The 25,631-nt window shown below is 38.2% G+C and overlaps 3 protein-coding genes across 3 annotated transcripts; all 3 read left to right on the top strand.

The window, feature by feature from the left end:
* Positions 1-357: 357 nt before the first annotated feature.
* Positions 358-10,422, top strand: LOC140135575 (neuropilin-1-like). Its single transcript, XM_072157115.1, has 9 exons — positions 358-549; positions 1,597-1,863; positions 3,108-3,259; positions 4,870-5,170; positions 6,081-6,251; positions 6,714-6,917; positions 7,429-7,554; positions 8,252-8,471; positions 8,890-10,422. The coding sequence occupies exons 1-9, from the start codon at positions 369-371 to the stop codon at positions 9,275-9,277; spliced, it is 2,010 nt and encodes a 669-aa protein (XP_072013216.1). The 5' UTR covers positions 358-368; the 3' UTR covers positions 9,278-10,422.
* A 4,541-nt stretch (positions 10,423-14,963) lies between these two features.
* Positions 14,964-17,222, top strand: LOC140172428 (E3 ubiquitin-protein ligase TRIM45-like). Its single transcript, XM_072195576.1, has 2 exons — positions 14,964-15,281; positions 16,399-17,222. Exons 1-2 carry the CDS (start codon positions 15,017-15,019, stop codon positions 17,220-17,222), a joined length of 1,089 nt encoding a protein of 362 aa, XP_072051677.1. The 5' UTR covers positions 14,964-15,016.
* Positions 17,223-17,673: 451 nt separating this feature from the next.
* Positions 17,674-18,069, top strand: LOC140172429 (uncharacterized). Its single transcript, XM_072195577.1, has one exon. The coding sequence runs from the start codon at positions 17,674-17,676 to the stop codon at positions 18,067-18,069; it is 396 nt and encodes a 131-aa protein (XP_072051678.1).
* Positions 18,070-25,631: the final 7,562 nt, after the last annotated feature.

Consider the following 25,631-nt stretch of genomic DNA (forward strand, 5'->3'; position numbering starts at 1 on the left):
ATTGAGACAGATAAATTTATGCAATTTAGGGGTAATCGATTCTTTCAACGTTTCTAAATGGTTTTGTGCATGTAAGTGTCAGGTATATTAAAATTGAGGTAAAATAATATCTATACCAAGTAACGTTCCTTAGTTATTAACACATCTTACCAAATTAAACAGACTATGTTCATGATGGTTGCATAGCGCTACAAAAGCATATTCAAACCAATTCTAACGGATTTTTTTATTACAGTTTAAATTCAAACTGGTACTTTATTATAGATCGTAAGTTCAGTTGTTCAAGTCGAACATTATTTTCAAAATATACAATTATCTTCATAAAAAGTGTCAACAATTACACATTGTTAATAGGTCAACCAAAGAAGATGTTTTTTACGCTGACTTTGATGGGTCTGCTGCTAGTTACGACTATTGCACCAGCAAAAGGTTGTGAGCAGATGGTTGAAATGTTAAATTTGGGCGAAACTGGCGACATGATATCACCAAATTTTCCCAGCAACTACACACCTTCCATGTGTTGTGAATATCACTATGAGGCACCACAAGGTAATTAAGAATTAACTCTGTCAAACCGAGCTATTAAGATCTCGATTTTGGGAATCATGATGGATGCCTCAAGGGTAAGGCCGGGTCCGGTGGTTTGTTTCTTTTTTCCAAACCATTTGAATTTGAACTTTGGGAGAAATATTTCCACACATATTTGTTTAGTTGTTCTTGGCCGTCGGTACATTTCCAATTCCCGTCCATTGTCTAAGCTACCTTACATCATGTACATTTCCCAGTAGTAAATACAATCATCAGGAGTGTAAATTGTGATTTCTTCCTCAGGAGCAAGGTTTTTAGGTTCAAGATTTCCTCAATCATATCAGACATAAAACAGGTTTGTTCTTCGCTTCGAAAGATGAGAATGGTAATATAGGATGTTTTTTTAAAGAGACTCTACATGCAAGTCTTTGAGCTTTCAAAACAGGCTTTATTTGGGAAAGTGTGTGCGCGTAGCGCGCAAAAATTGGGTATTTTATACTAGTTTGGCCCATGATTGGAGTGATTTTTTTAGCCCTACCCCGAATTTCTCTTTCATTTTTTTTGTCAGAGGGAGCATTTTGCTCTTTCATTTTTTGTCACTCTGCCCTCCCTTCTGATAACTTTTCCTTATCAAAAGATGCATTGTTACCCACAACATCCATACTCTAACACCAAAACCTTCCTCTTTTAACACTTAAGGCTTTTATTTCTTAATCATGTGAATTCCTCAATATTTTGCACAAGTGTCTTCCTCTTTTCCATTCAGTAGCTTCACTGCTTCACCTATTAACTTATTATCTTTTACAGAGATCTGTTTCCCTCTTCTAGCTCCTCCTCCTCCTTCTCTTTCCCTCTTCCTCTCCTCTTTTCTTTTTCTTCTCCTTTCCTCTTTTTTCTCACTTTCTTTGTTTTTCTTCTCAAGGCATTATTCCCTCAATTTTGACTGTCATTTCCTAGGAGCGGTGCTCCCCGCTCCCGCACAATTTGCATCCCTGAATAAACCTTTATAAGTATAGGATTGACACTTCCTACACTTTGTTAGATTCATAATAAACATTTACATTACAGGATATCGAGTTCGAATCCATTTTAAATCGTTCGCTTTAGAGCACGCAAATAATGATATGTGCGGACTCGACCAACACGGTGATTCTCTACGAATCTTTGATGGGATTGATGATAGCGCTACACGTTCATGGTCATTTTGTGGCACAGTAACACCACCAGATATCGTGTCTTCTGGGTCCAATGTCTATGCCATCTTTCAGCCAGACTTTGCCAGACAAGCTCGTGGATTCAGTGCTCAGATTACAGCAGTTGCAGATAATTTTCGAGGTAATATACAAAGAATGTAATATTATTCCGCTTGACCTTGTAGGCCTAAATATGAAACACGATATGGCGTTGTCTTTTTTAAAGACAGTTCTTGTTAAAGTTTATTAGCATAATTATTGCAAGGATAAAAACAAACACTAAAATATTTTATTTTGTCTTTGCATTTGTTTTAATTATAAAAAGGTTTAATAATACAAGAAATGATATTAGAGTATAACTGTAATATCAGAAGGAAATTAAGCTTAAAAAAGTAACAATCCGTCATCCTACCATCAGATGCTATTTTTACAGAGATTAAAAAATTGCAAAAACAGTAAAACAACCCACACACAGATACATTTACTACCGGTAATTAAGTACCCAAATTTTGTATACATGTGACATGAGTCAAACTATGGTTAAATATACAGCATAATACTAAATAATATTCATATAAATATTTCTAACATTATTAAGCCTTTCAATCACACTACATAAAGCCATAGTGTACGACCTTTAACATTAAATTTTGTCAAACCTAATGTTTTGCCATATTTGTAATGCTTACATGCATGCATGTAAATTACATGTATATGCACATGTCCGAATTTACAGGTAAATGAAATATACCAAATTTATTTTGTTTGTAGGACAACAGAGCGTTCTTACCAGAGCAATACCAAATTTTATCCCCTTAGAGTTCCACGTTAAACGGCAAATATAGCCGTTAGTGTTGTTTATTGTTTGTGTTTTATGGCTTAATATGGGCAGAAAACCCTTCCTGACTGTTATTACTAACATTATTTCACCATTTTTGGTAAAAAAAATAACAAAAATTGACAGAAATCGTACAATAATGCTTTAAGTAAGTGTGTATATTCTCTCATGTTAAGGGACCGTTCACAAACACATGTTGGGGGACTGATGCAAAAAAATTAGTCGCGAAAAATGTTCACCCTCCCCCTTTCAGATCTCAAAGATCTCAGCCTCCCCCTTTTTTGACATGAAAATGTCAGCCCCATAGAAAAGCATATAAACTCAATTTTCCCCGGAAAATTTGTGTTCAATTTTTTCAGGAGAGTCAAAACTTTTAAGGGCCCTCCTCATTTTACATCAGGCTCCCCTAACATGTGTTTTTGAACGGTCTCTAAAATGGTTGCTATTTTTGTTGGACTGACCATGTCCCCCGAAATTAATGTATTTTACCATAACACAGGAGAGCAAAATAACAGAATTTATATCCTATTATTCTGTAACTATTTCAGAGCCATTACCGAGTCTTGCTCCTGGATATTGTAATGCTATGTTAAGTCACGCTGGTGGTGCCTTTTATTCTCCTGGTTTTCCCAATCCATATATGGTAAATGAGGAATGTATTTACATCGTATCTATTCCGGATCCTAAGCAACATATTTTGGTAAGTTCAATAAGCAGAGAATGTATGGTATAAGCAGATTTAGCTGATAATGTGTCGGGTTTCGGTGCTTTTGTGATTTGTTTATTTGTGATACATGAATTGCGTGCTGTGACATCTGAAGTTTGTAGTAGTGAAAAAAAGATAAGTTGGAGAGAAATTCTTATAGACAAAGAATTAATGCTGATTGTTTTGGCAAACGCGTACGAAAAAACCCGATCTTGGCTGCACGAGAGTTAATGGGGCATTGTGAGATTTCACAAAAATTGCGCCCTCAATTTTGGTCGAAGTCCAGTTTTTATGTACGTAATCTTTTGTCCACACACTAATCAGCGTCTGATATAGTTAAGCTTAAATCAGCATCTTTCCTATAAATTTATATGACCTTGTAATTTATGTCTGGATCCAGACATTAATTCCCCCACACAGTTCAATGGAAGATAAGCTTAACTCAGTGCTCATAATATATCTCTTATTTTCAATTTTATAGATTAAGTCCACCAAATTACTGCTTGTTTAGGCACTCTGAGTATTAAATCTATCAAAATAAAGCGAAATTGTCTGATTTGATTTCCCCAAGAAATCTCTCAGAATTCAGTGATTGCTGGTGGTTAAGCCGAAAGCCATATATTAAAGACAAAATGTGACATTTTACATGAATCCGTAATTTCTATACTTAAAGGAGTATTTCGTGATCCTCAGCATCCTCTATTTATGTCATTTTTCATTAGATATTCATGAAAAAAACCTATTCCCAAAATTTCAGTTGATTCCTAATTTGCGTTCTCGAGTTATGCATGATTATGTGTATTACACTGCTCCATAGACAATGCGTTGTAATTTCGTTCTGGTGCACCAGAACGAAATTCAAATTTCACGATATCTTTGCTAAACGAATTAATCTGCAAGAAATATTTTGTACATAAACATTATGTAGCCAGAGGTTTCCAGTGATATAATAATCTCAACTTTTTTTGAGAAAAGTGGGGGGATGAGGCTGTGGATCACGAAATGCCCTTTTAAGTAGAGAAATTAACTACATGTATTTGAATGGGGCTTCAACTTTGTCAATACTGTTATTTTCCTCTTTTTTGCCAAATTTTTCATAGCAAAAAAACACCTAATATTAAACAATTTTAATGACTAATCCTTCACTTTTAGGCAATTCATAAACACTTTAATTTTTTTACACCTTCACTGGGATCACTGAATAGGTCTTTAATGTCAGTGAAGCTAATTAGACCTAAAAAATTGTTTGAATTTTATTATTATTATTATTTTACACACATATTTTAAGCTGTAAATTTCAAATGATAAAGGCCTTGAAACTTTTTTCCCTTTTAAAAAATCATTATTATTTTTTTTAATAAGAAAAATAGTCCAAGGTCGGGCCTATTTTTAGGGTCGGCCGGGTTACGCCAATCAAACAATTTTTAGGCCTTATGATGCCCCGTCTGTCTAGAATTGAATGATAATCAGAATGGAGCGTCTTATACGCGAAGATTATCTTATGGTCTAATGTACATGGCTTATAAACGAATACGAGACGATCATACATGTATTTATCCAGCCTCAATAGCATTACACCTAACAGATTATTATATTATCCACAGCTACGTTTTCTTTCCTTTGAACTCGAACCTTCCTATACTTGTGCATGGGATTACATCGAAGTCCGCAATGGGCTGTCCAGTACCTCGCATCTGATTGGTCGATACTGTGGCGGAGCTGATTGGCTGGCAGGTAAACAACCACCTGAGATTATCGCAACAACAGGACCAGATATGTATGTTGAGTTTTACTCTGACAGTGTTAGGACATACAGAGGGTTCTACGTGGAATACACGAGTTCTCATATTGGATTTCCACAGATATCAGAGAACTGGGAAGAAGAGTTTAACGATCAAATATCAGGTGAGATAAGAGCGTTTGGTAATATTAAAAAAAATCCTTTTAAAAAGACCTGGTGTGTTAAGATAAGAGTGTTTGGTAATATAAAAGGTGACCCGATGTGTCTTATTAAATTCATTAAGGGGTGGGGTATGAACGTTTGGACAGTGTTTTGTGGGACATGAGAGCACATCAGATATGTCTAATTGCATTCTGAATACGAAGAATGTCCTTCTGATTTCAAATAATTTAGATTTTTTTAAATTCGCGATATAATACACATGGCAAATGATTGCAAATTGATATTTAACAGTCCTCGAAGTAAACTGTATATATCTATTGATACCTACTGAAGCTGGGATGAAAAGCCGATGATCTCCTATTAGATTTACAAAGTTTACTTAGAGGACTGCTAAATATCACAAATTTAAAAAATATCAAAATTAATCATTTGTCATAAAATTTGTATTATATCGCGAATTAAAAAAAAAAAGTTCAAAAAAATATTTGATATCAGAAGGACATTCCTATTCAGAATTCAATTCGATATGTCTGATGTGTTCCCATGTCCCACAATAAATACTGTCGAAACGTTCATACCAGAGCCCTTAAGAGCATACATAAAACGAAAGAATGTTTACTACCTCAAAAGTATTAAATGAAAAACTGGTTAATGAATCGTCAGGTACACATTAGTGTGCGTTTGTGCATTTTTGTGACGGTCATTTTGTTGTTGCGTTATAACTGAGGTTATAACGTTTTGTGTGGCTGGTTTGGGGTGTGTGGGAGTGTGGCTGGTTTGGGGTGTGTGGGAGTGTGAGTGAGGGAGTAATACTTCTAACGTGTCAAGAAGTACATGTATTATGTTGGTCCGTAGATTTGAAATAAAAAGATTATCTACCTTTTTGTCAATGATTTATCTTTTTACGAACAGTGTGCGATTACTCTCACGCTCCTATGTTTAAACGTGGCGGCGTCATTGTCTCGCACCATTCTTATCCAAAAGGAAGCTATGGACAGGGACTCAATTGTTCTTTGCTAATCGTAGCTCAACAGAGCGTCCAGAAAATTTACATAGCGGTACTGGAAATGGATATAACCAATAGTAAGTAGCGTAGTTATTATTATTATTTTTATATCTAATAATCAATCAATCAATCAATCAATCAATCAATAATATCTATGAAGCGCCAGGTTTATTTCAAAAGAAATCTTAAGAGGCACGCGGCGATGAGTAAAAAACATTATTTACAGAATACCTTACATATAAGATTTCAGTTTTGTTCTAAAGATGTTCACCAGATGTAGTCTTAAAATCTAAAGGTAGTTTCCATTTGGGTATAACAAGTAAATGTTGATCTGATGAAGCAGGTGGGCCTAAAACAGACCCTTGCGGAACTCCGTAGTGAAGTTGTTATTGATGAAGATAATTTTCCATTGACAATAACAGATTGAAACCCCTTTGTCAGGTATAGTCCGAGCATGTGTGGAATCATCTACTTATCTGCAGGTCTGTTGGGGTGAGTTTTTTAATAAGTGGTTCATTATACATGTCTATTTTGTCAAGGTCGTTCATGCAATGGAGGCGACTCTGTGATTATCATTGACGGCAACCTAACTCATCAAACATCAGCTGTATGTGGAGTAACCATCAAACAATACTCATCATCGTCATACTACACAATAGTGTCATTCATAACTGACATGTTTCCAAATGAGGAATTCAAGGGATTCAAGTTAATCTATTCTGCGTATTATGAAATAGATAAAGGTAACTATCATCTTCGAAATGATTTAATTACACATTATAAACTGGTTTCTAAATTTATTATAAGTTTCAATTCGCATGCGTTCATTTAGGCTCCATTCAGAAGCGTTGTCGACAGCTTTGTTCACTTTCCGCAATCCTCGATGACGTCAATGTCAGTTTCGAATATATTGATCACAGAACTATGCCCTTACTAACGTTTTGTGTGTTTAATAATAGACGCTTGCTTCTAATTCATGTAGCATCTTCTCAACGACGTGCTTTGACAACCACGTCAAGCATCACGTGCTATTTGGCAAATACACGATTTCCTCTCAAAGACGTTATAGGAATGTGCACACATGATGTAATTTATATATTTAACCATTCTGGTTAAACCATACAAAAGGACAAAATCCAAACTAAGTCGATCAACTCTTTTGATCATGCCATACCAACAAGGTCTTCATGCAATTTTAAGAGTGAAAATGTCAAAACTGATATATTCCAATCTGTTTTACTCATTTTTGTTCAGATTCTCCGGATTTGACAGATTGTCAAGAAGGTGATTTTCTCTGCGACAATAATCGGTGCATAAATAAGTCCTTAGTTTGTGATGGTTATGACCACTGTGGTGATGAGACTGATGAGAACCCTGTTGGTAAGAATTTGAGCATCATTTCCAGCATTGATAAAAGACTTTTTATGTCTAGTCAGCAATTGCCAGGCGGTTCGAATAGTTCAAGGAGACCTAATATTAAGCAATTCCGATCAGAAAGACACATTAGCCTTTTCGAGATATAACGGACACAATAGGATGGCGCTGCACGAAGTGGATAAAGGCTTTTGAATTTGACGGGTTTTACCCAGATTGAATACTGCCCTCCTTTTGTGTGCGCCATACTTCGAAAAGGCTAACGGGGCAGTCGGTGGTTCACAATCTGCTTTTCTCGAAACGGATTGCGGTATACATGCAAACGATGGCTTTTAACATCCCTTCCGAATGACAGGGTACTATTATGGTTTATTCTAACCAATTGTAAATTTACCATAGGAAGTCCGGAAGTCTGAATTCATTCTGTAGATGTTACCAATTGAATTCGTACTTATTATTTCCAAGTCAATACCCTATGAGGTTAAATGCCCTCATGCAGCAAAGGCGATTACCCAAACAAATCAATAAAACGAACGCTTGTTCAACAATATTGAATTGAAAATTTTAAATCTAATTTAACATCCACAAAAGTTTCTACAATTAAGTAATTTTTACTAGTCTTAAAAAATGAATTTAAATTTCGTGGCAAGGTTTTCAGATGTAATTACAATTCAATTTCCTTATTTCTATTTCGTTTATTTAGACTGTGACCCTATCAATAATTTGATACCAGGTTTAATCACGCTAGGTATCGCTGCTTGTTCTGCAATAGCTATAATCGCTGTGACATGCATATGGAACAAAAAAATTGAGAAAATGGAAAAAATACATCCAATACAAAGACGGGAGGCTGGTAACATGATTGACGATGATTCGCCATCGACATGTATTGAGGAGGATCTTGATGTATTGGAGAGGAACGCGTAAGTGGAAATTGGTTTCATTTGGTTTGCTTTTACATAAAAAGCACAATTTATTGTATAGAATGTTTAAACTGAAGGCGATAGAGCATAATGCTCTTGAGCAGAAGCTGAATTTTATGGGGTGCAGTGAGACTCACTCGACTTCAATCCCACCCAACATTCATCCAACTATGATCCCCAACAGCCCTTATGAACATTTCAACTCACAATCGTGGCTTCTAGGTTTCTCCACTGGAAGTCAATTTCCCACAAGCAGTGGCGGTGCTACGGGGAGGGAGACAAGGGCATTTGCCCCCCCAATATTTTCCTTGCACCCCCAGTTTGCCCCCCAACTCCCGCACACCAAGGATTAAGAAATTAATATATTTTACTTAATTAAGTAAAAGTAATATTTTAATCTATCTTCTTTACTCTTCAGATCCACAGCCAATTTACCACGAGGTGATCCAGTTAACGCGGTATCAGGAACACTTACTACATCAGTCGCCTATTTAGATTTAGAGTTGCGACAAGCAAAATATATCGCGCACTCCCCTGACTGTAATACTGCTGAAAAGGGTAAACAGGATTTATATCCAAAGCAAGAATATACCACGTTCTTAGCATCTGGTCTTGATGTTAGAGGGCCAAGACAATTAGCAACTCCATCGCAACATGATAGTAAGTCAAATATGAATGACATTGGCACCGATAGTGGTATTCCGGCTGAACCTAAAAAACGATCTAAACACAAAAAGTCAAAGAAGCGGCACAAAAAATCTAAAAATCACCGACAAAGCATGAAAATGACGGAAATACGGAAATGAAAGCAGGATCATATCCATTATTCCCGTCAGTCCAAACCTCACAGCCATGGAGTGAAGATGTGAATGGCGGCGATGTTGGTAGCAGGATCCCGCCTCCTCCAGGATTTGATGAGGACACTTTAGCTCCTATACATGGATCTAAGTCGCCAATAGCTTGGAAGGACGGCGCAGATGACGTATGCAGGACAACTTATTTGCCTTCTCTATTGGAGTCAAAGAATAGGATCCAACGTGACAAGAAATTGTCGAGTTTGCCACCACTTCGTGGGAACCAAATGGGCAATGAATCTTTGGACATGTTAGAAGACCTGACTTGATCTTAGATGCGGTAAAGAAGTCTGGAAAGAAGAATTGCATTCTCTAGGATCTCACAAATTCGTATCTGTCAGACTCCCAGTCTATAAACCCAGTAGGTTTGTACATTCATAAAATGATCTTGGGATGTACTGGGTGCAAATGCCTGACAACTTCAGGTCATTGACAATGCTAATATATTGGTGGTTCAAAATGACTGGATAGTCGCCATTCCCCATGTTTCAACAATAACTTTCATGCGGTACTACTTAAGGAGAGCAATTTTGTGTTACTGACTGCTAAAACGTAATTAAGTGCGTCTAACGCTGCTTTCGCTAAGCTCTGTGGTTGAATTTGATATTAGATTATGAGTCAAAGCCTAGACTATATTAAAATTAATTCATAGTATAACAATATGATATACAATTCAAATAGTGACGCAACAGGATTAATTACGATAGTGATGGGTCAAATTGTTTTGAATGCATTACACTGCACTATACGTAGGCTGCACTTATCACTGTTCATGTATGTGGCAATCATAGATTGAACATGTTGAATGCAATACAGCTCTTTTCAAAGACACCAATCGTACAGGTGCAATTGAAAAATACATAGAATCAGCATAATGTGATATTTCTATAGAATTACGATCCATGTCTTTATGCCTATTCTTTGATAATCTATGGTGCGATGCAGAGCAAAAGTGTACGTCTAGTGCAGGGCAATACATTAAAAATAGTTTTGACCCATCGCTAACCCTGTTACATCACTACCTCTATGGCGAATTTATAACTGGCACACAGAGAAAAATCACTCTTTACACGGCTGTGTAAATCATACACATGTCTGTAAATCATACACAGATTTGAAGTCAAAGGTCATTAAGGGGTCACTTCCTGTATAAAACCAAATTCCTTCAAAAATTTTCTTAGCTAAGAAAAACTTAGGAGAGTGACGGTATGTACACACATGAATTATGTTTACCTAATGTATATGTGGTATTTTTTTATTTGGGGTTAAAGGTCATTAAGGGGTCACTTCCGGTATAAAACGAAATACCTTCAAAATGCTACTTCTCCCACAAATTACATAGGACGGTGACGCAACTTGTACATATGCATTGCTATTACTCAATGTCTATGAATCATACACAGATTTGAGGTCAAAGGTCATTAAGGGGTCACTTCCGGTATAAAACCAAATTCCTTCAAAAAAATTTATAAGCTAAGAAAAACATAGGAGAGTGACGGTATGTGCACACATGAATTATGTTTACCATATGTATATGTGGTATTTTTTTGTTTGAGGTCAAAGGTCATTAAGGGGTCACATCGGGTATAAAACGAAAAACCTTCAATTTTTTTTATTTGATAAGAAAAACATAGGAAAGTAACGGTATGTTCACACATGAATTATGGTTACCCAATTCATATGTGGTATTTTTTTATTTGGGGTCAAATGTCATTAAGGGGTCACTTACGGTCTGAGACAAAAAACCTTCAAAATGCCGCTTCTGCCACAAGTAACATAGCAAAGTGGTGCCAAGTGCACCCATGCATTGACATTAGCCAATGTCTAAGGGCGTTTTCATATATTTGGGGTCAAAGGTCATTAGGGGTCACAACACGGCTGTGTTTGTGGGTTAGACCACAGCTAAGTCTAGTTTTATTTTGTAATCTGCCCATTCATGGGAAGCCACTGATGCACAGTAAGAGCGTTACTCATACAACTAGCAACAATTCTATCACTACCTTTCAGGTACTATTGTTTTGGATAAGCATATCGATTAAAGTGTACGTTTTTGACCAGTGTTGGTACAATTCTTTTGATTTTCTGGTAGGAAGCTTTCAATAGATGAATATTTTCGCCACAATTACATGAAGAAAAATAATCCCGGGATTATGTTTTGCTTGATACACTCGTACAATTGAATCAAACTATAGACATGATAGACGAATCCAATTTCACGCATTCCTACAACTCAGTGGCTGCTAGTGCTAAAGTTGGGTCCCCGTCGGCTCCATCTCACCTAAAATGTGATATGATGCGGCCTTGGAGGGTATTTTAAACTGCATTCTATCACCTGTGTTACACGTAGACAAAAGAATAATGACAGTGTACAACACAAAAGAATCTAACATCGAATTTTAAGCGGCTTTAATCCACCCAATTGGGCAGTCACTACACCAGTTTGGTGCATGCGGGGACCCGTCATGGCCGTCCAAATCCTGACCATGACTTGGCTCGTTGGATTCGTCTATAAATGTCACACGCGATGCCTTTGTGAACTATTTCACTCCTGCACAAACGAGGGGAAAAGGCCATATGTAAGTCAACATTTGGATTCCACAAGGGACAAAAAAAAATGAAGAAGAAGAAGAAGAAAAAAAGAATAGTTTGCCATATCTCAGGTGGTTTGTTTAATACCTTGGTAACATTGCAAAACATCAAAAACAATGCAACTTATCTTATTTTGATTTATTTTTCCCAAAGGAACATTTTGAGACCAGTTGGGTTAAAATTGGAGCATATTTCAATTATAAACGCGTGTGGACCCCAAATTTGACATTTTTACCTATATATAACTCACTAACAGTATGTCGGAGATTGGTCAGACTATACTTTTTCTGAATCCTTATGATGAGAGTAATACATTGGTATGGTTCTTTTGATGTGTTATTTGAATGGTGATTAAATGGATTCTGTTGCAATTAGTGGCGGGTTAACCCCTTATTGTTCTTAATTTGACTGGTCTATTATGTGATAATAATAATATGATTGAGATTACCGCTGGCTGCCGACATAATCTTGGTTAAAAAGGTCATCGCCTGGCGAGTCCATTCATGTTTATATTTAACCAAAAGACCAGATTTATAAGACAGGACTTTGTAAGTGACCCTCGTATTGGGAGTCATTTAAGGTTGTTTACCGATAATATATTATATTACTCTTTATTTCTATATCTGTGTACATGGTTATGAACTTGTAGTTGGCTATTACCTTCTTTGCAGCTTATTAATAAAGGAAATAATTCTTTATTCTCCTATACTAAGTGTCAATGTCCTTGATCTGTTCATCTATAGTTCATCTGCAAACTAGTGTGTTATCAGCCCAGCAAACACAAAAACGTTTTCTTTGGTTTTAAGGGGGTACTACACCCCTCGATAAATGTGTGTCTATTTTTGCATTTTTCTCAAAACTAATAACACAGTGGTAACAAAAGTTATGTATATTATAGGGCAAGGAATCCAATTACTACACTGGAATTTCAGTGACCCAAGACAAGTGGTTTGTTATTTATGACCAGAAATGAGGTACCACTAGGATGTACCTCGTTTCCTATCATATAATACTGAACCGCTTGTCTTGAGTCACTGAAATTTCAGTGTAGTAATTGGATTCTTTGCCCCAATAATATACATAACTTTTGTTACCAGTGTGTAATAATTTTTTGAGAAAAATGCAAAAATAGTCACCAATTTACCACATGGGTGTAGTACCCCCTTAAGTCAAATTGTTCTGTATAACATTACATGTCGGGTTAGAAGGTCATGGAAGCGTTTTAAAACGTTTTGAAGGCTAAAAACTTCAACAACACTTTTAACACGTTGTAAAAATGTTATTGTAAACAATTTTTGCAAACATATTTGCAAAGTAGTTTGTCAACGCTTAAGTAACATTCTGTTACAAATTTATGTTTGGAAGCTTTTTTCCACAAATTATGTTTTCAATTATATTATTATCCGGCCATCCAGTTCACGGTACCTAAAGATCAAAATAATCTTTTTCTGATCATCAACTTCAGGAAGTGTCCCACACCACACTACATATAGTTCTTGCGCAAACGGAAAGCTACCGGGGAATTCCCTCATTCATAATATTAAGGAAGCATGTTAGGGACCTGCAAACTAAATTTGTTTACTGAAACAAATTAGGATTTTTGTTTGCTTTTGGAATTATAAAATAAAGCACAGATCGATAATGTGCACCAAAATGTTGACGGTAATAAGTCTTGCACAAGTGCATGAGTTTCAAGAAAGAATCTAGTTTAAAAAAGTGTAGGCCTATGGCTAGTGTAGCCTTCCGTCATGACATGCCATGATCGCCTCGTGACCGGCACTGCCTTCTTTTAGTTTCCCGTTTACGTTACGAACCATTTTGGCATTTTGGTGAGAAAACTGTTCTTGCAACCAACAAGAAGGTAAGTTAACGTTCTTTGATATATTCAGCCGTAGCCGTATTACATTTAAGTCTAGGCTATAAGGTACTAGTACAACTATAGAGCCACTATGGCTCATGAGCCACAGTGAAATGCTTGTATGGGTGATTTGCAGTAGTAGTGTTGTATCAGTTAAAACTTCCTTCCGAAACGTACCTTTTCACCAACACAACTCAAAAACCACATCACAAAAATTCGAAATTACAAACACAAAACACGCCAAAAATCCTGCCAAATTCATCACCACCATGACCACATAATTATACAGTCAATGTGGCGACCATATGCAAACGACCAAGAGCTCGGATAGGGACGTTTGCACATATTTATTAGGGGACCTGAGAACACATCAAAAATATCGAATTACATTTTGAAAAAAGGGGGAAGAGAGAGAAAGGAAGGGAGAAAGGGAGAGAGAAGGGAGAGGGAGAGAATACCGTAAAACCTCGTCTACAAGCATATATAGTTTTTTTGATGAAAGCTAAATTAATATATGCCAATGCAATAGATTTGTCTTACAATAAAACATGTTTGTATAGGCTTGGATCAGTAATTTATTTGCTCAAATTCCATAATGGTGCCGGGCTTAATGTAACTTTCACCAGAAGCCCTCTATATGCTTGTAGACGAGGTTTTACGGTATGATGTGTCTCTTACAGCACAAGTTCGTAATTATAGTCCCTTTCGGCTGGTATATTGGGCTTTATACAATGATGTTGGCCAGGCGCAAAAATGTGTACTATTGAAAATAAGAGATTATTGTGATTAAACTATATCTGCAATTGAACAGTGTTGGGGAATATGGAACTTTATTACGCGAAACGCTGCTGATTAGTATATCATGTATATGAAAAAACAACCCCAAAACATTGTATACATCAGAGCTAACAACATCGGCTGACGACAAGGAAGTTCCTCGAAAGCGCTCCCGGTAAGCGAACTAAACAAGTAGTGTTGAAGTTTAATTTAATCACTTTCATTGATTTATGTTATTATTATTATTATTATTATTATTATTATTATTATTATTATTATTATTATTATTATTATTATTATTATTATTATTATTATTATTATTATTATTATTATTATTATTATTATTATTATTATTATTATTATTATTATTATTATTATTATTATTATTATTATTATTATTATTATTACAGATAAGTCATGGCTGCCTCAATGACTACCAAATCTTGTGACCTGACCAAGTGCAGTAAATGCCATCAACTTTTGAAGTCTCCTCGGAGTCTTCCATGCTTTACAGCTACTGCGCAACGTGCCTTGAAAAACATGCCAAAGATTCATCACCCAAGGTGAAATGCGTTGAATGTGGAGAAGAATTCGACATTCCGCCAGGTGGCATGAAAGAATGGCAACCACTGGCGATTATTCATCGGTTAACGCAACAAAAGGCGATGCAGATGCCTTTGATGTCAGAAGAAACGATTCATTGTACTGCTTGTGTTTGGTTTGGAAAGGAAGGTATTTTTTTCTCTCTTTCTTGATATCATTATTAGTTTTATAGTCGTTACTTAAAATAAACCTGAGGGAAATTACATACACGTGATGCACTCGTTCTCCAAGCAAGCTCCCGTCCACGCATATCATAATGTAATGAATGGTAAACATTTTAATCATACATTCACACCTGCCCGGGCACACACCTGTCTGGCTTGTCGTTGTTTAATTAAAGGAGGTCAAAACTAATTGTGTTCTCCAAAATCCAATTTACACTAAAACGTAATTGTCTGTAAACATGATGTAACAGTAAAAAAATATTGTTAAGTTTGTAAGAGCATTGAGCAATCTTCATGACTTTTACTTGCTTAAGATTTCTATAGTAATGAATTTGATATGTTGGGCAACAATGGACCCACCTAACACCCGTAAATCATTGATGTGCGAGTGGTTACTGAAGTTCTTGGTTTGAATGCCGTGCTTGATCACCATGATCACTGTTTCATTGCTACACAGACGAAACTGTTGAAACATTATTCGTGTTATATTAAATGCTATGGAACAAAGATTAGATATCCAAATATTGATTATATTTTAGGATTAAAGGTCAATTTATGGTGAAAATATTCATATACTGGCAAAATTAATTATTTCACGTATTCGGATATTCACACAGCGCATGCAGCTCTAGGATGAATGCCGGACGTACTGAATTAACCACGTCTAGCAGGGGATGTGTTGTACAGAATTTTTTCTATGTGTACTAAAACGCTCAAATAAGCGCTCAAATGACTACGACTGATCGCACATCCACTCTTTTTTTGACCACCTACAACCTTTAACACCCGGGGATAGGGTGGTCGGTCAGTGATATTAAATAACATTATAGAGAGTTTGGTGTAGAAAGGGGGTTGGTACAACTATAACCACCCCTTAGCAAAGCGTGCACCAACAAACATGTTAGTAAAAGAAGGTTACCTTACGATTAAAATATAATTGATGCCGGTTTTACAAATAATGATAATAGCCAATGATACCAAAGATATAACTAAACGTGAGAACAATCTATATAAAATAAGAATCGAATTCCACGAAACTGGTACTATTTTGTTTTATTTTTTTCCCATTTCCATATGTGCAGAAGATCAAGGTGATAAATCTGACTCACCAACCGCCGTGGCTCGATGTACGGATTGCAATGACTACTTGTGCAAACGATGCTTTGCCATACACAAATCTCAACGATCTATGAAAGACCATCTTGTTTTTACACCCAATGAACTTCGTGAAGGTAAGGTCCTGGATGCCAGTGCCATTGAGCAGAAGATGTGTCTGAAACACAAAGGTGAAGATCTGCTGTTCTATTGTGAAACCTGCGATGTTCCCATCTGTCGCCAGTGCGTAGTTATCACACATCGTCATCATGTAGAACATAAGCAATTACCAGAGTTGGAACAGGTCGCTAAGGATAAGAAGGAACAGCTTCAACAGATGCAAGAAAGCTGTGGGAAGAATGAGGAAGAAGTCAATAGGGCTTTGCAAGAAATCCGTAAGATCAGACGCGATTTTGATCTTGCTGTTTCGGAATCTAGGATCCAGATCAAAGATACCGTCCAGAAATTGAAGTCTTCTTATTTGAAGCGTCTGGATGAAGCCCAGAAGGCTACTGAAGACGAATTAAGCACCATAGAAAAGGAAGGTCTAGAAACCATCAAGACCGCCGATAACCAGCTGACCTCCATCATATCGCGGATATCAACTGCAAAGGCAGTTACCAAATCTCTTAAAGAAAGTGGATCTGAGTTTGAAGTCGCTTTTGATTACGGGAAACTGAAAGCAGTGTTAGAAGATGTCGTTACAGCAGAACCTTCCTCGATTATTCACACTAGTCAGAAGTTGACTGATGTAAAATTCGAGGAAAACAAAGATCAAAATTCAGACAAAATAGTCATCGGTCGAGTTTAAACGCGAGATCAAGAAGACACCTGTGGAATTCGGAAATGCTGGAAACAAGAAGTTATCCCTTGCACTTGATGTTGCCGTGACACCAACAAGAGATATAGCAGTAACAGATCACGTCTCAGCGGAAGTCAAGATTTTTAACGCCAACGGTACGTTCAAATCTGCATTCAACGTCGTCAATGTAGGTGTCGACGCAAGGAAATCATTCAACCCATGGTGCATTCAGGTTGGCCCCGACAATTTGTTATACGTCACCGTTTGTCAGTCACCATACGTGAAGATATTTGACTTCCAAGGAATTTACAAACGATACTTCTATACTGTATCTCCAGATAATGTTGCCTTCAAGACGCATGGATCAAGCGGTCTGTATGGCTTAGCCATCAACTCTAAGCATCAGGTTCTTGCTGGGAATGTCACTTACAACTTTATAAGTTGCCATTCACTAGACGGGATGCACCTGAAGAGTATTAAGGTGACATGTCAGCCACAGTTTCTTGCTGTCACATCAAAAGGCAACATCCTTGTCAGTCCTGGCTCATCCGGTGCAGTTCAAATCATAGACGAAGCCGGAAATCTTCTATCTAAACTTCAGACACCCATTGGCGTTTCATCTTGGAGGCCTGAAGGTCTCGTAGTAAGCACGTGCTTTAATGTTGACGACGATGAAGACGAGGTGTTTGTCGCTGATCGCGGCAATGGACACGCTGTGTATCGCTACTCCGCTTCTGGAAAATACATTGATTGTATCACGAAAGATGTTTCAAACATATACGGCTTAGCGCTATCTGCTGACGAGAATCTACTCTTTGTGGCCAATACGTCATCCGTGAAATGTTTTAAAATTTAAACTTGACAAGCTTGATGTGCTAAAAATCGATTCGGATGGCTTAAAACTGTTCATATTCATATTATTTCTATAAAAATCATTGCAAAGACATCAACAATAATACAAAGAATATGTATATATTATACGTTATGGATGAAAAGGCTGGACTGCCAAAAAGCCAAGAAAGTTAGCCTTTTCCTAAATAATCATAGTAAGTTAAGTTATCGATAAAAAATTATGCACTACAATAGCCAAAAGAAAAGACAAGATAGATGGTGCTTGCGGTAACTTTAATAACATTTTAGAGATGAGTGGTTCTTTTCTTCCAAAGAATGGGACCACTTGTAATTGTATGATCACAAAAGACTAACTTGTTTTTGGCTAAATTCAGTTGTTACAAATTTGTCTTGGATGTTGCAACGTTATTATGATGAGGGCATCTCAATTGTGGAGTACCTGTAAGCTCAAGTTATAATAGTTATGGCTATTATTAGAGATCAGAATTCCCAAAAAGGCATTTACTTTAAAACTGAATGAAAACACTGGTTTATACAGTTCTGAACTTTGGTTATGCTGTGAAAACTGCTCTGATAAGTACTGTCAAAGTAGAGCATTTTACACCACAGATTTGAGGTAGTGACAATTCTATATTTCCGCCGCTGAATTAAGCAACGAAAGATTTGGATCACGCCAAAAGTGATCACTGATTATATTTATATGCAAGAGCATTGTCTAAACATATTCCGAAATGAGTGAATGGTCTGCCAGTCTTCAAGTCTACAATGGACTTAGTGGAACACAAATTTGGTACTGTGTATTAATTCTGAGTGGCGTCTGGGACTTATGAGTGTAACTGATCAGCAACAAGAACAAGACTTCATGATTAGTACATGTAGTAAACACTGTAAATGTTAAGATCATCTCTTAATACTAATTACGGCGTGTCCGTCCGTCCCTCTGTCCGCGCGTTTCGCGTTTCACGCGGTGCACTATCGCGTGCTCGCGGTGCGCTATCGCGGAGTATCAACGGAAGTGTGCGCGGAGTACAGTGCGCTCTTCGGAAAAGCATTACAGTGTGACTAACAGGTGCATCTCTGCGTCAAATCAACGCCCAAAGGGTTGTCCCGCAATGACAACATTGATGCATAGATCTATTGTGGCTGGGATCACTAGGATCCACAACATGCTCAACTAACAGGGCACAGTTCTTTAACCCCAATACAGTTGCACATTCATTGAATGACCTTTGAAGATTTGGGTACAAAATCTCATACTCTGCAACTTGAGGTCAAATTTTGCACTATGATAATGTAATTGAGGTTATTAGACTATGCCATTGGGATGAGGCTCTTCTGGCCAAAGTGGATACAAAGCTCAGTGATCAACACTGTTTTCTAGTTAACTATATTTATATGCAACAGCATTGTCCAATCATATTGTACTTTAAATAAACAATTCAGATGTTTTGAATTAAAAATTAGTGTGTTACTTTGTGTATCTTCGAGTGAATTTGAGTGAAAGGTAATTTCGGCCTTCGGCCTTTCTAGATCGTAAACACATGGAAGAAAGTGGATCTGTTTTTCCCAAAATGTTAGGCTTTTCGACCAAGAAAGTATCCAAACATAATTTTTGCGCTCGCTACGCTCGCAAATGGGCAACTTTTAACCGTTTTTTTGGACCGAAAAAGAATTAAAAATCTTGGAATTTGTCCCTCGCTACGTTCGCAAAGTGGAACTTTTTGGCCTTTGCTGATTTTGTGGAGGGGCGACAGCCCCCTGCCTACACCCCTGGCAATAACTATTATAAAAACGGTAAAATATGGCCGATTTGGAATGTTTTTATATTATGCTTAAAATATCTGTGCGCGCTTGTAGAGGTGGGCCTACTCTTTCTAGAAGAAATAATTAATGACAATTAATTGATGATATTTTAATGTAAGTGTTGTGTTTGGAAAATTGCTGGGGTACAATGGCGTAGCAAGAACTATTTAATATCAGGATCCCACAGGTGGGCAAGAGGTCTTTCATGGGGGGCAGCTTCTTCCTTGCCTCCATTGGCATGTAGGCTTCGCCACTGCCTATGAGTCCAGTGCGTGTGACTGATGGGCATAATGAGTTCAGTATTTAGACGGAGAGGCAATTAAAAGGGCATTTCGTGATCCCCAGCCTCATCCCCCACTTTTCTCCAAAAAGTTGAGATTTTTATATGTTTGTGTACCAAAAATTTCTTGCAGATTATTTCGTTTTGCAAAAATATCGCCAAATTTAAATCTCGTTCTGGTATACCAGAACGAAATTACAACAATGGCCCACACCGACATCGCCCGGTTAATAATTACATTATACAGCCAGAGACACTGAAATGAATACCCGGGATCGATACACGTGAATGTGATGCACGATTGATATTCAGACGATAAATCTTTGGATACCGGGGTAGAAAATGATGAATATCTCCTGTAAATGATTTCGTATAAAGAAACCAGAATTGGTACCTTGCTTGAACATATATATTCAACGGATATTATCGTCGTTAGCTAGCGTCTTGAGAAAGAAGCTTGCGTCTTGACTCAAAAACTGACAGAAATATTCTAATTTTCTGATGTGAGCGAGAAGTCAATTACCGAGCTATTATCAGTAGCCTCGGCTCATTATGCGTCTCAAAGGTCGGAACAAAATGGCCATGCGTGGCTGCGGATTCAACCTACCATGGCGATTTCTGCCATGAAGATACCGGGGCGATGACACTGTGTGGCCTATGGATAGTAGGGTAATACACATAATCATGCATAACTCGCAAACGTAAAATCTGAATCAACTGAAATTTTGGGAATAAGCTTTCATCGTAAATATCAACTGAAAAATTTCATAAAAAGAGGATGCTAGGATCACGAAATCCTCCTTTAAAACAAAGTTTTAGGTTTTGATTTCAATAGAGGTTATCCACTTCACTCATGTGTGACTTCTACCAAAAGGCGCTGATTACCGTAGTATTCCTCATTCAAAGCAATTCAATGCACGACCTCGGAGTTACCTGCATGACTTTGGCGGACTATTTTGAAAATGGTTGCACATGCAGGTACTTCTTTTGAAAGTCATAAACAAGGGGTCTTTTTATCTTTTCAGTTTCCGTAAGTCTATTGTTCAGATACGAAAACGCAAGTGATTCAGTAAGTTTATTGTAATCTGACTTCATTGTTAACTTTGAAGTACCAATCAGCTTATTTCAATAGAGGCAGATGAGTCAGATGCCTATGTCAATAAAAGCGGGAGAGACAAGACCGATGTTTTTAATGGTCTAGCGCCCTCTCGTCTTTGCATTGCTAAATTGATCTATATTAATTTGACAAAATGCATGCCAATCCGAATGATAATGTGCACTTTTCTTCTGTAAAAACGCTGAAAATAAGCCCTTCAATCACAAAAGGTCCGCTTATGAGCCTGTCGCGCCCATTGCACTTGTGCAGTGCCACAGTGTCGCCCTTCCCTCGTATCAATGTCTATCTCCCTATTTTGCTTCCTCCTGCCCCCCCCCCCTGATCAGGCTCCCCTCTCCCTCCCCGGTCCCTACTCTCTCCTCTCGAGCTTTCTCTTTCTAGCCTTTCCGTCTCTCCCTCTCCTCTCTTTCTTCCTCACCCCCTCCCACTCTCACTTGTTCAGTCTCAAGTATCTCCCTCCCTCCCTCCCCCTCCCTTGCGAAATTTATCAGTATGATCAATGACTAAAAATAAGCTCTGCAAAAATAAACATTTAAAATAAACCCGAGTCATGCATATAGGCCCAACCAATTATCAGATTAGCTTGCCATTGGTACGAATGAATAGAATACATTATCTTTGCTCCAATGCAATGCTTTTGTATTGCATTTCAATATAAAACATGATTACCAAATCTCCACTTGTACGCGCCTCATTGGGAGATATTTGACTATTTCAGACGCTCGTTTCATCGCCAATAAGAAAGACCTTTGCTTATAACTTGGCAACATGGTTAGTATATATTTCAATGCAAGCCAATTTTTACGAGCCACTTACGTCTAGGCGTAAGTGCATATACACCAAACACAAGTCAATTGAAGCCGTACAATTTACCGCGAATTTAGGACCGTAAAATGTAGACTCTTCTTTTGTCTAGATTAGCACCCAACCGCACATCTCAAGGTTTTATGTAAAAAATCAATATAACTTACCAAAGCGAAAACTGAAATTCACGAGCTTCAAATTTTCAGTAACTAACAAAAGGCTAGAATAAAAGATTGGTCAGACCTGGGAGACTACCACTTCAGAATAACAATGACTTACAAAAACGGATACGGTTACGGAAACAGAAACTGAAAAGATAAAACGACGGAAGGTATAGCAGTCGTTGATAGTTTTTTTGAGGAAAACATTTCTATTAGGTGCCCTTATTAACATACTAAAAGTCTACCAAAATCAACCTCTGCGAAATATGGATAAATCGATTTTTTTTCAAAATGGCCTCCAAAATGATTAAAATGATGGACAAAATATAGAAAACAGACTCATTATGTCACTTATTAGTAATAGTAAGACGATTCGTATGTGTCAAGCCATGCTTAGAGGGTCTGAAATAAGATTCATTACTTTTTCTCACTGGTAAGTTTTCAAAATGGCCGCCAAAATAGCTGGAACGGTTATTATTCCATCACCAAATATGGAATTAAATAATAGCACTTGTAAACACAAAATGATAGTTTGGGACCACAGGAAACCCCCTGTACCACAGAAAAAGGTTTTGACACCCCAGAGGAACGGGTATGCCGGGTATGACCAAACCCTAACGACATATCGCCCCACCAATGAACGTTTCTTGTGACCCTCTACGTATGAACGTATGACAATCTTGAAGGCTGGAACGCCTAAAACGCGGGCCAGTCTCAGTTCGTGAGAGGTAAGTATTGTGCGCTTGTGTATCGCCCTCTCACTTCTGAGTGGGGGAAACACTGAGCTACTCTACTTACCTCTCACGATCTCTTTGATACGCGAAGGTACCCTCTGAGGGCCCTGACTGGGCGCGACGGTTTCATCGCATATACCCCACAATGATAACCAGATCAGGGAGGCACATCGGGTAAGGAGTAAAGGACAGGCATGGTCTGGTTCTTGTCCAGGAACCCAGCCCGGGGAAGGATATAGATTATCCCGGTGGTGAAGCGTAGGTGGTCCTCGTCTATAGACAGATCATGTACATAACTGGACAACGTCGACCGCAGGCCACTGCCATCAAGAACACAGTCTTGAGTGTCAAGTCCTGCAGCGAGAGGTCCTCCGTGAGTTGAAGGCCTTGGGTAGATACTGCAACACCAACAGGAGGTCCCATTCCGGAAGCAGGGAGTCTGTGGGTCTTTCTGCCACCATGCTCTTAATGAGGTCGGCAAGTGCTGGACTCGATTAGACCGTCATAGACCTCCACCCCAAGTCATGACGAACCGCTACAACGGCAGTCCTGTAAGCTTAAGCGGTACGAGGCATACAGTCCCCGTGGTAAGGAAATATGTGACTTGTAGAATCGGCGAAGTCGCGAATCGTAATTCTGTCTAGTTGACTGTTGCCTTGCCTTTCAGCAAGCGCAGCAACCGAATATTAATGACCCGCTGTCTGGACGGACTGGCGGAAATACGCTAAACAGTCAGGTGGAGGTTGTTGATCACCTCCATCTGTACCTGGTGCCGGTGGCGTGGTGGACTGTGAGAATATCTACGCGTCATATAGACGACTGACTGGTTCTCCCACGAGAAGACCCAGGAGGCGAGAGAACCACCACTGCTTGGGCCAGAAGGGGATCGGCTAAAAGGAGTAATCAGTTCCGAGAATGGGCTACCTTCAGCAGAACCAGAAGGATCATGACAATGGGAGGGAAGGCATTGCCGAATATGTCCTCACAACTCTCCTGCATGGCGTCCCTGCCTAATCCCGGGTGAAGTAAGTCGGAAGCTGATGGTTCTGATGGGATGATCTAATCTCTGAAATATGGACCGATATATGCATACTGCTGAGTGAGGTGCCACTCTATTAGACAAGAGAGATGAGGACTGACCCCCCCCGACAAGCAATCGGCGAGTCAACCCCGGCCAGAAGCCCCGTACCACCTCCATTGACACCACAGAAGGAGGGACACTGTCTCCCTGCAAATGCTGGTAGCTGTCCCTCCCTGTTGATGTAAAACGCAACGGTCATGCTGTCATGCTGAGTTGATTTATCCACCAGGAGAGGCAGGAGTGGAGCTGCCGAGGGACTGGAATTATGAGGCTCTGAGGATGCCGCCACGCTTGGAACTGCCCGAGGAAGTATATGTGTATCTCCCTCGTACGCAAGTAGCAGCTCCGAACGCTGGCTACCAGCCCTAATAGGCGAAGCCACACCCGAGCTTGAACCGATGTCGCCTGCCTGATAAACAGAGCGCATAATCAAAAATCAGCGATGATCAAGCCTATGGGAGAGACCCAGACCCTGGCGAAGTATATCGTCGCCCCCAGAATTATTCAAGTGGAACAGTAAAAATAAGTTACAGTCATATTGCAGTCATGCTGACAATTAAATCACCTGTTCGAATCACCCCTGATCTATAGGTTTTTAGAATCGACCCTGTAGCTCTTTGTGGGAGAAATTTTTGACGACGCTGTATTGAATGTTATATTAGGACCGTCCATTCAATTACCATTCAAATATTTACCCCAAAACATCCGATACACATAATATGTGGATCATAACCTACATGTAGCATTTTAATACTGATTCAGCTTCTATGGTGAAAAGTGATTGCCCTGTCTGTATACACAACCCATGAATGAATGAATAGAATTCATGTTGCAATTATTTTGACCTTTGGAGATTTTGGGGCTGATTTTTACTGTCCTACTTATAGACCATGGATAACCTCTGTTCGTTCATGTACTACTAGTACTAGTAAGAAGTCAAAGAAAGAGGTATGATCAGATTTCAAGTAATAGGCATATCCATATTAACTTATATATATTTCTCTATTATTATTTATTCTTTTTTATTATTTATTATTTCAAAGCACTTATAAAGCGTATTTCCCATAGACCAATGCGCTGCACAAAGTAACAAAATATATAATACATCAAAAATACACAGCATGGCAAAAATACAACAAGATATCAAAACAACAACATGGTAAAAGATACATACTCCTAATTTCATCCCAAATTTAAATAAAACAGATATGCAGCAATCTGAAGAACAAAAAGAATAATTGGTTATCTAAACTTATGATCTCAACACAAAATTAAGACGTACCTCAAATTTTCGGTCACAACTTTGACCTTCATCTGGGATCAGTGACCTTTTGGACACTTGATCCCAAAACCCGGTCGTACACTCTTGGTAACTTGTATCGGCCCCCGTCGCGGTTGAGATACCAAGAATGTACGACCGGGTTTTGGGGTCAAGTGTCCAAAAGGTCACTGATCCCAAACTTGGGTTGCCAGTCTCCAGATGAAGGTCAAAGTTATGACCGAAATTTTGAGGTACGTCTTAATTTTGTGTCAAGTTTTGCTTAATATTTCGCTCTACGTTGTGCATGTCTTGTGTAGCTTTCAGT

This window comes from Amphiura filiformis, chromosome 16 (genome assembly GCF_039555335.1).
Source record: "Amphiura filiformis chromosome 16, Afil_fr2py, whole genome shotgun sequence".
Classification (NCBI taxonomy): domain Eukaryota; kingdom Metazoa; phylum Echinodermata; class Ophiuroidea; order Amphilepidida; family Amphiuridae; genus Amphiura; species Amphiura filiformis.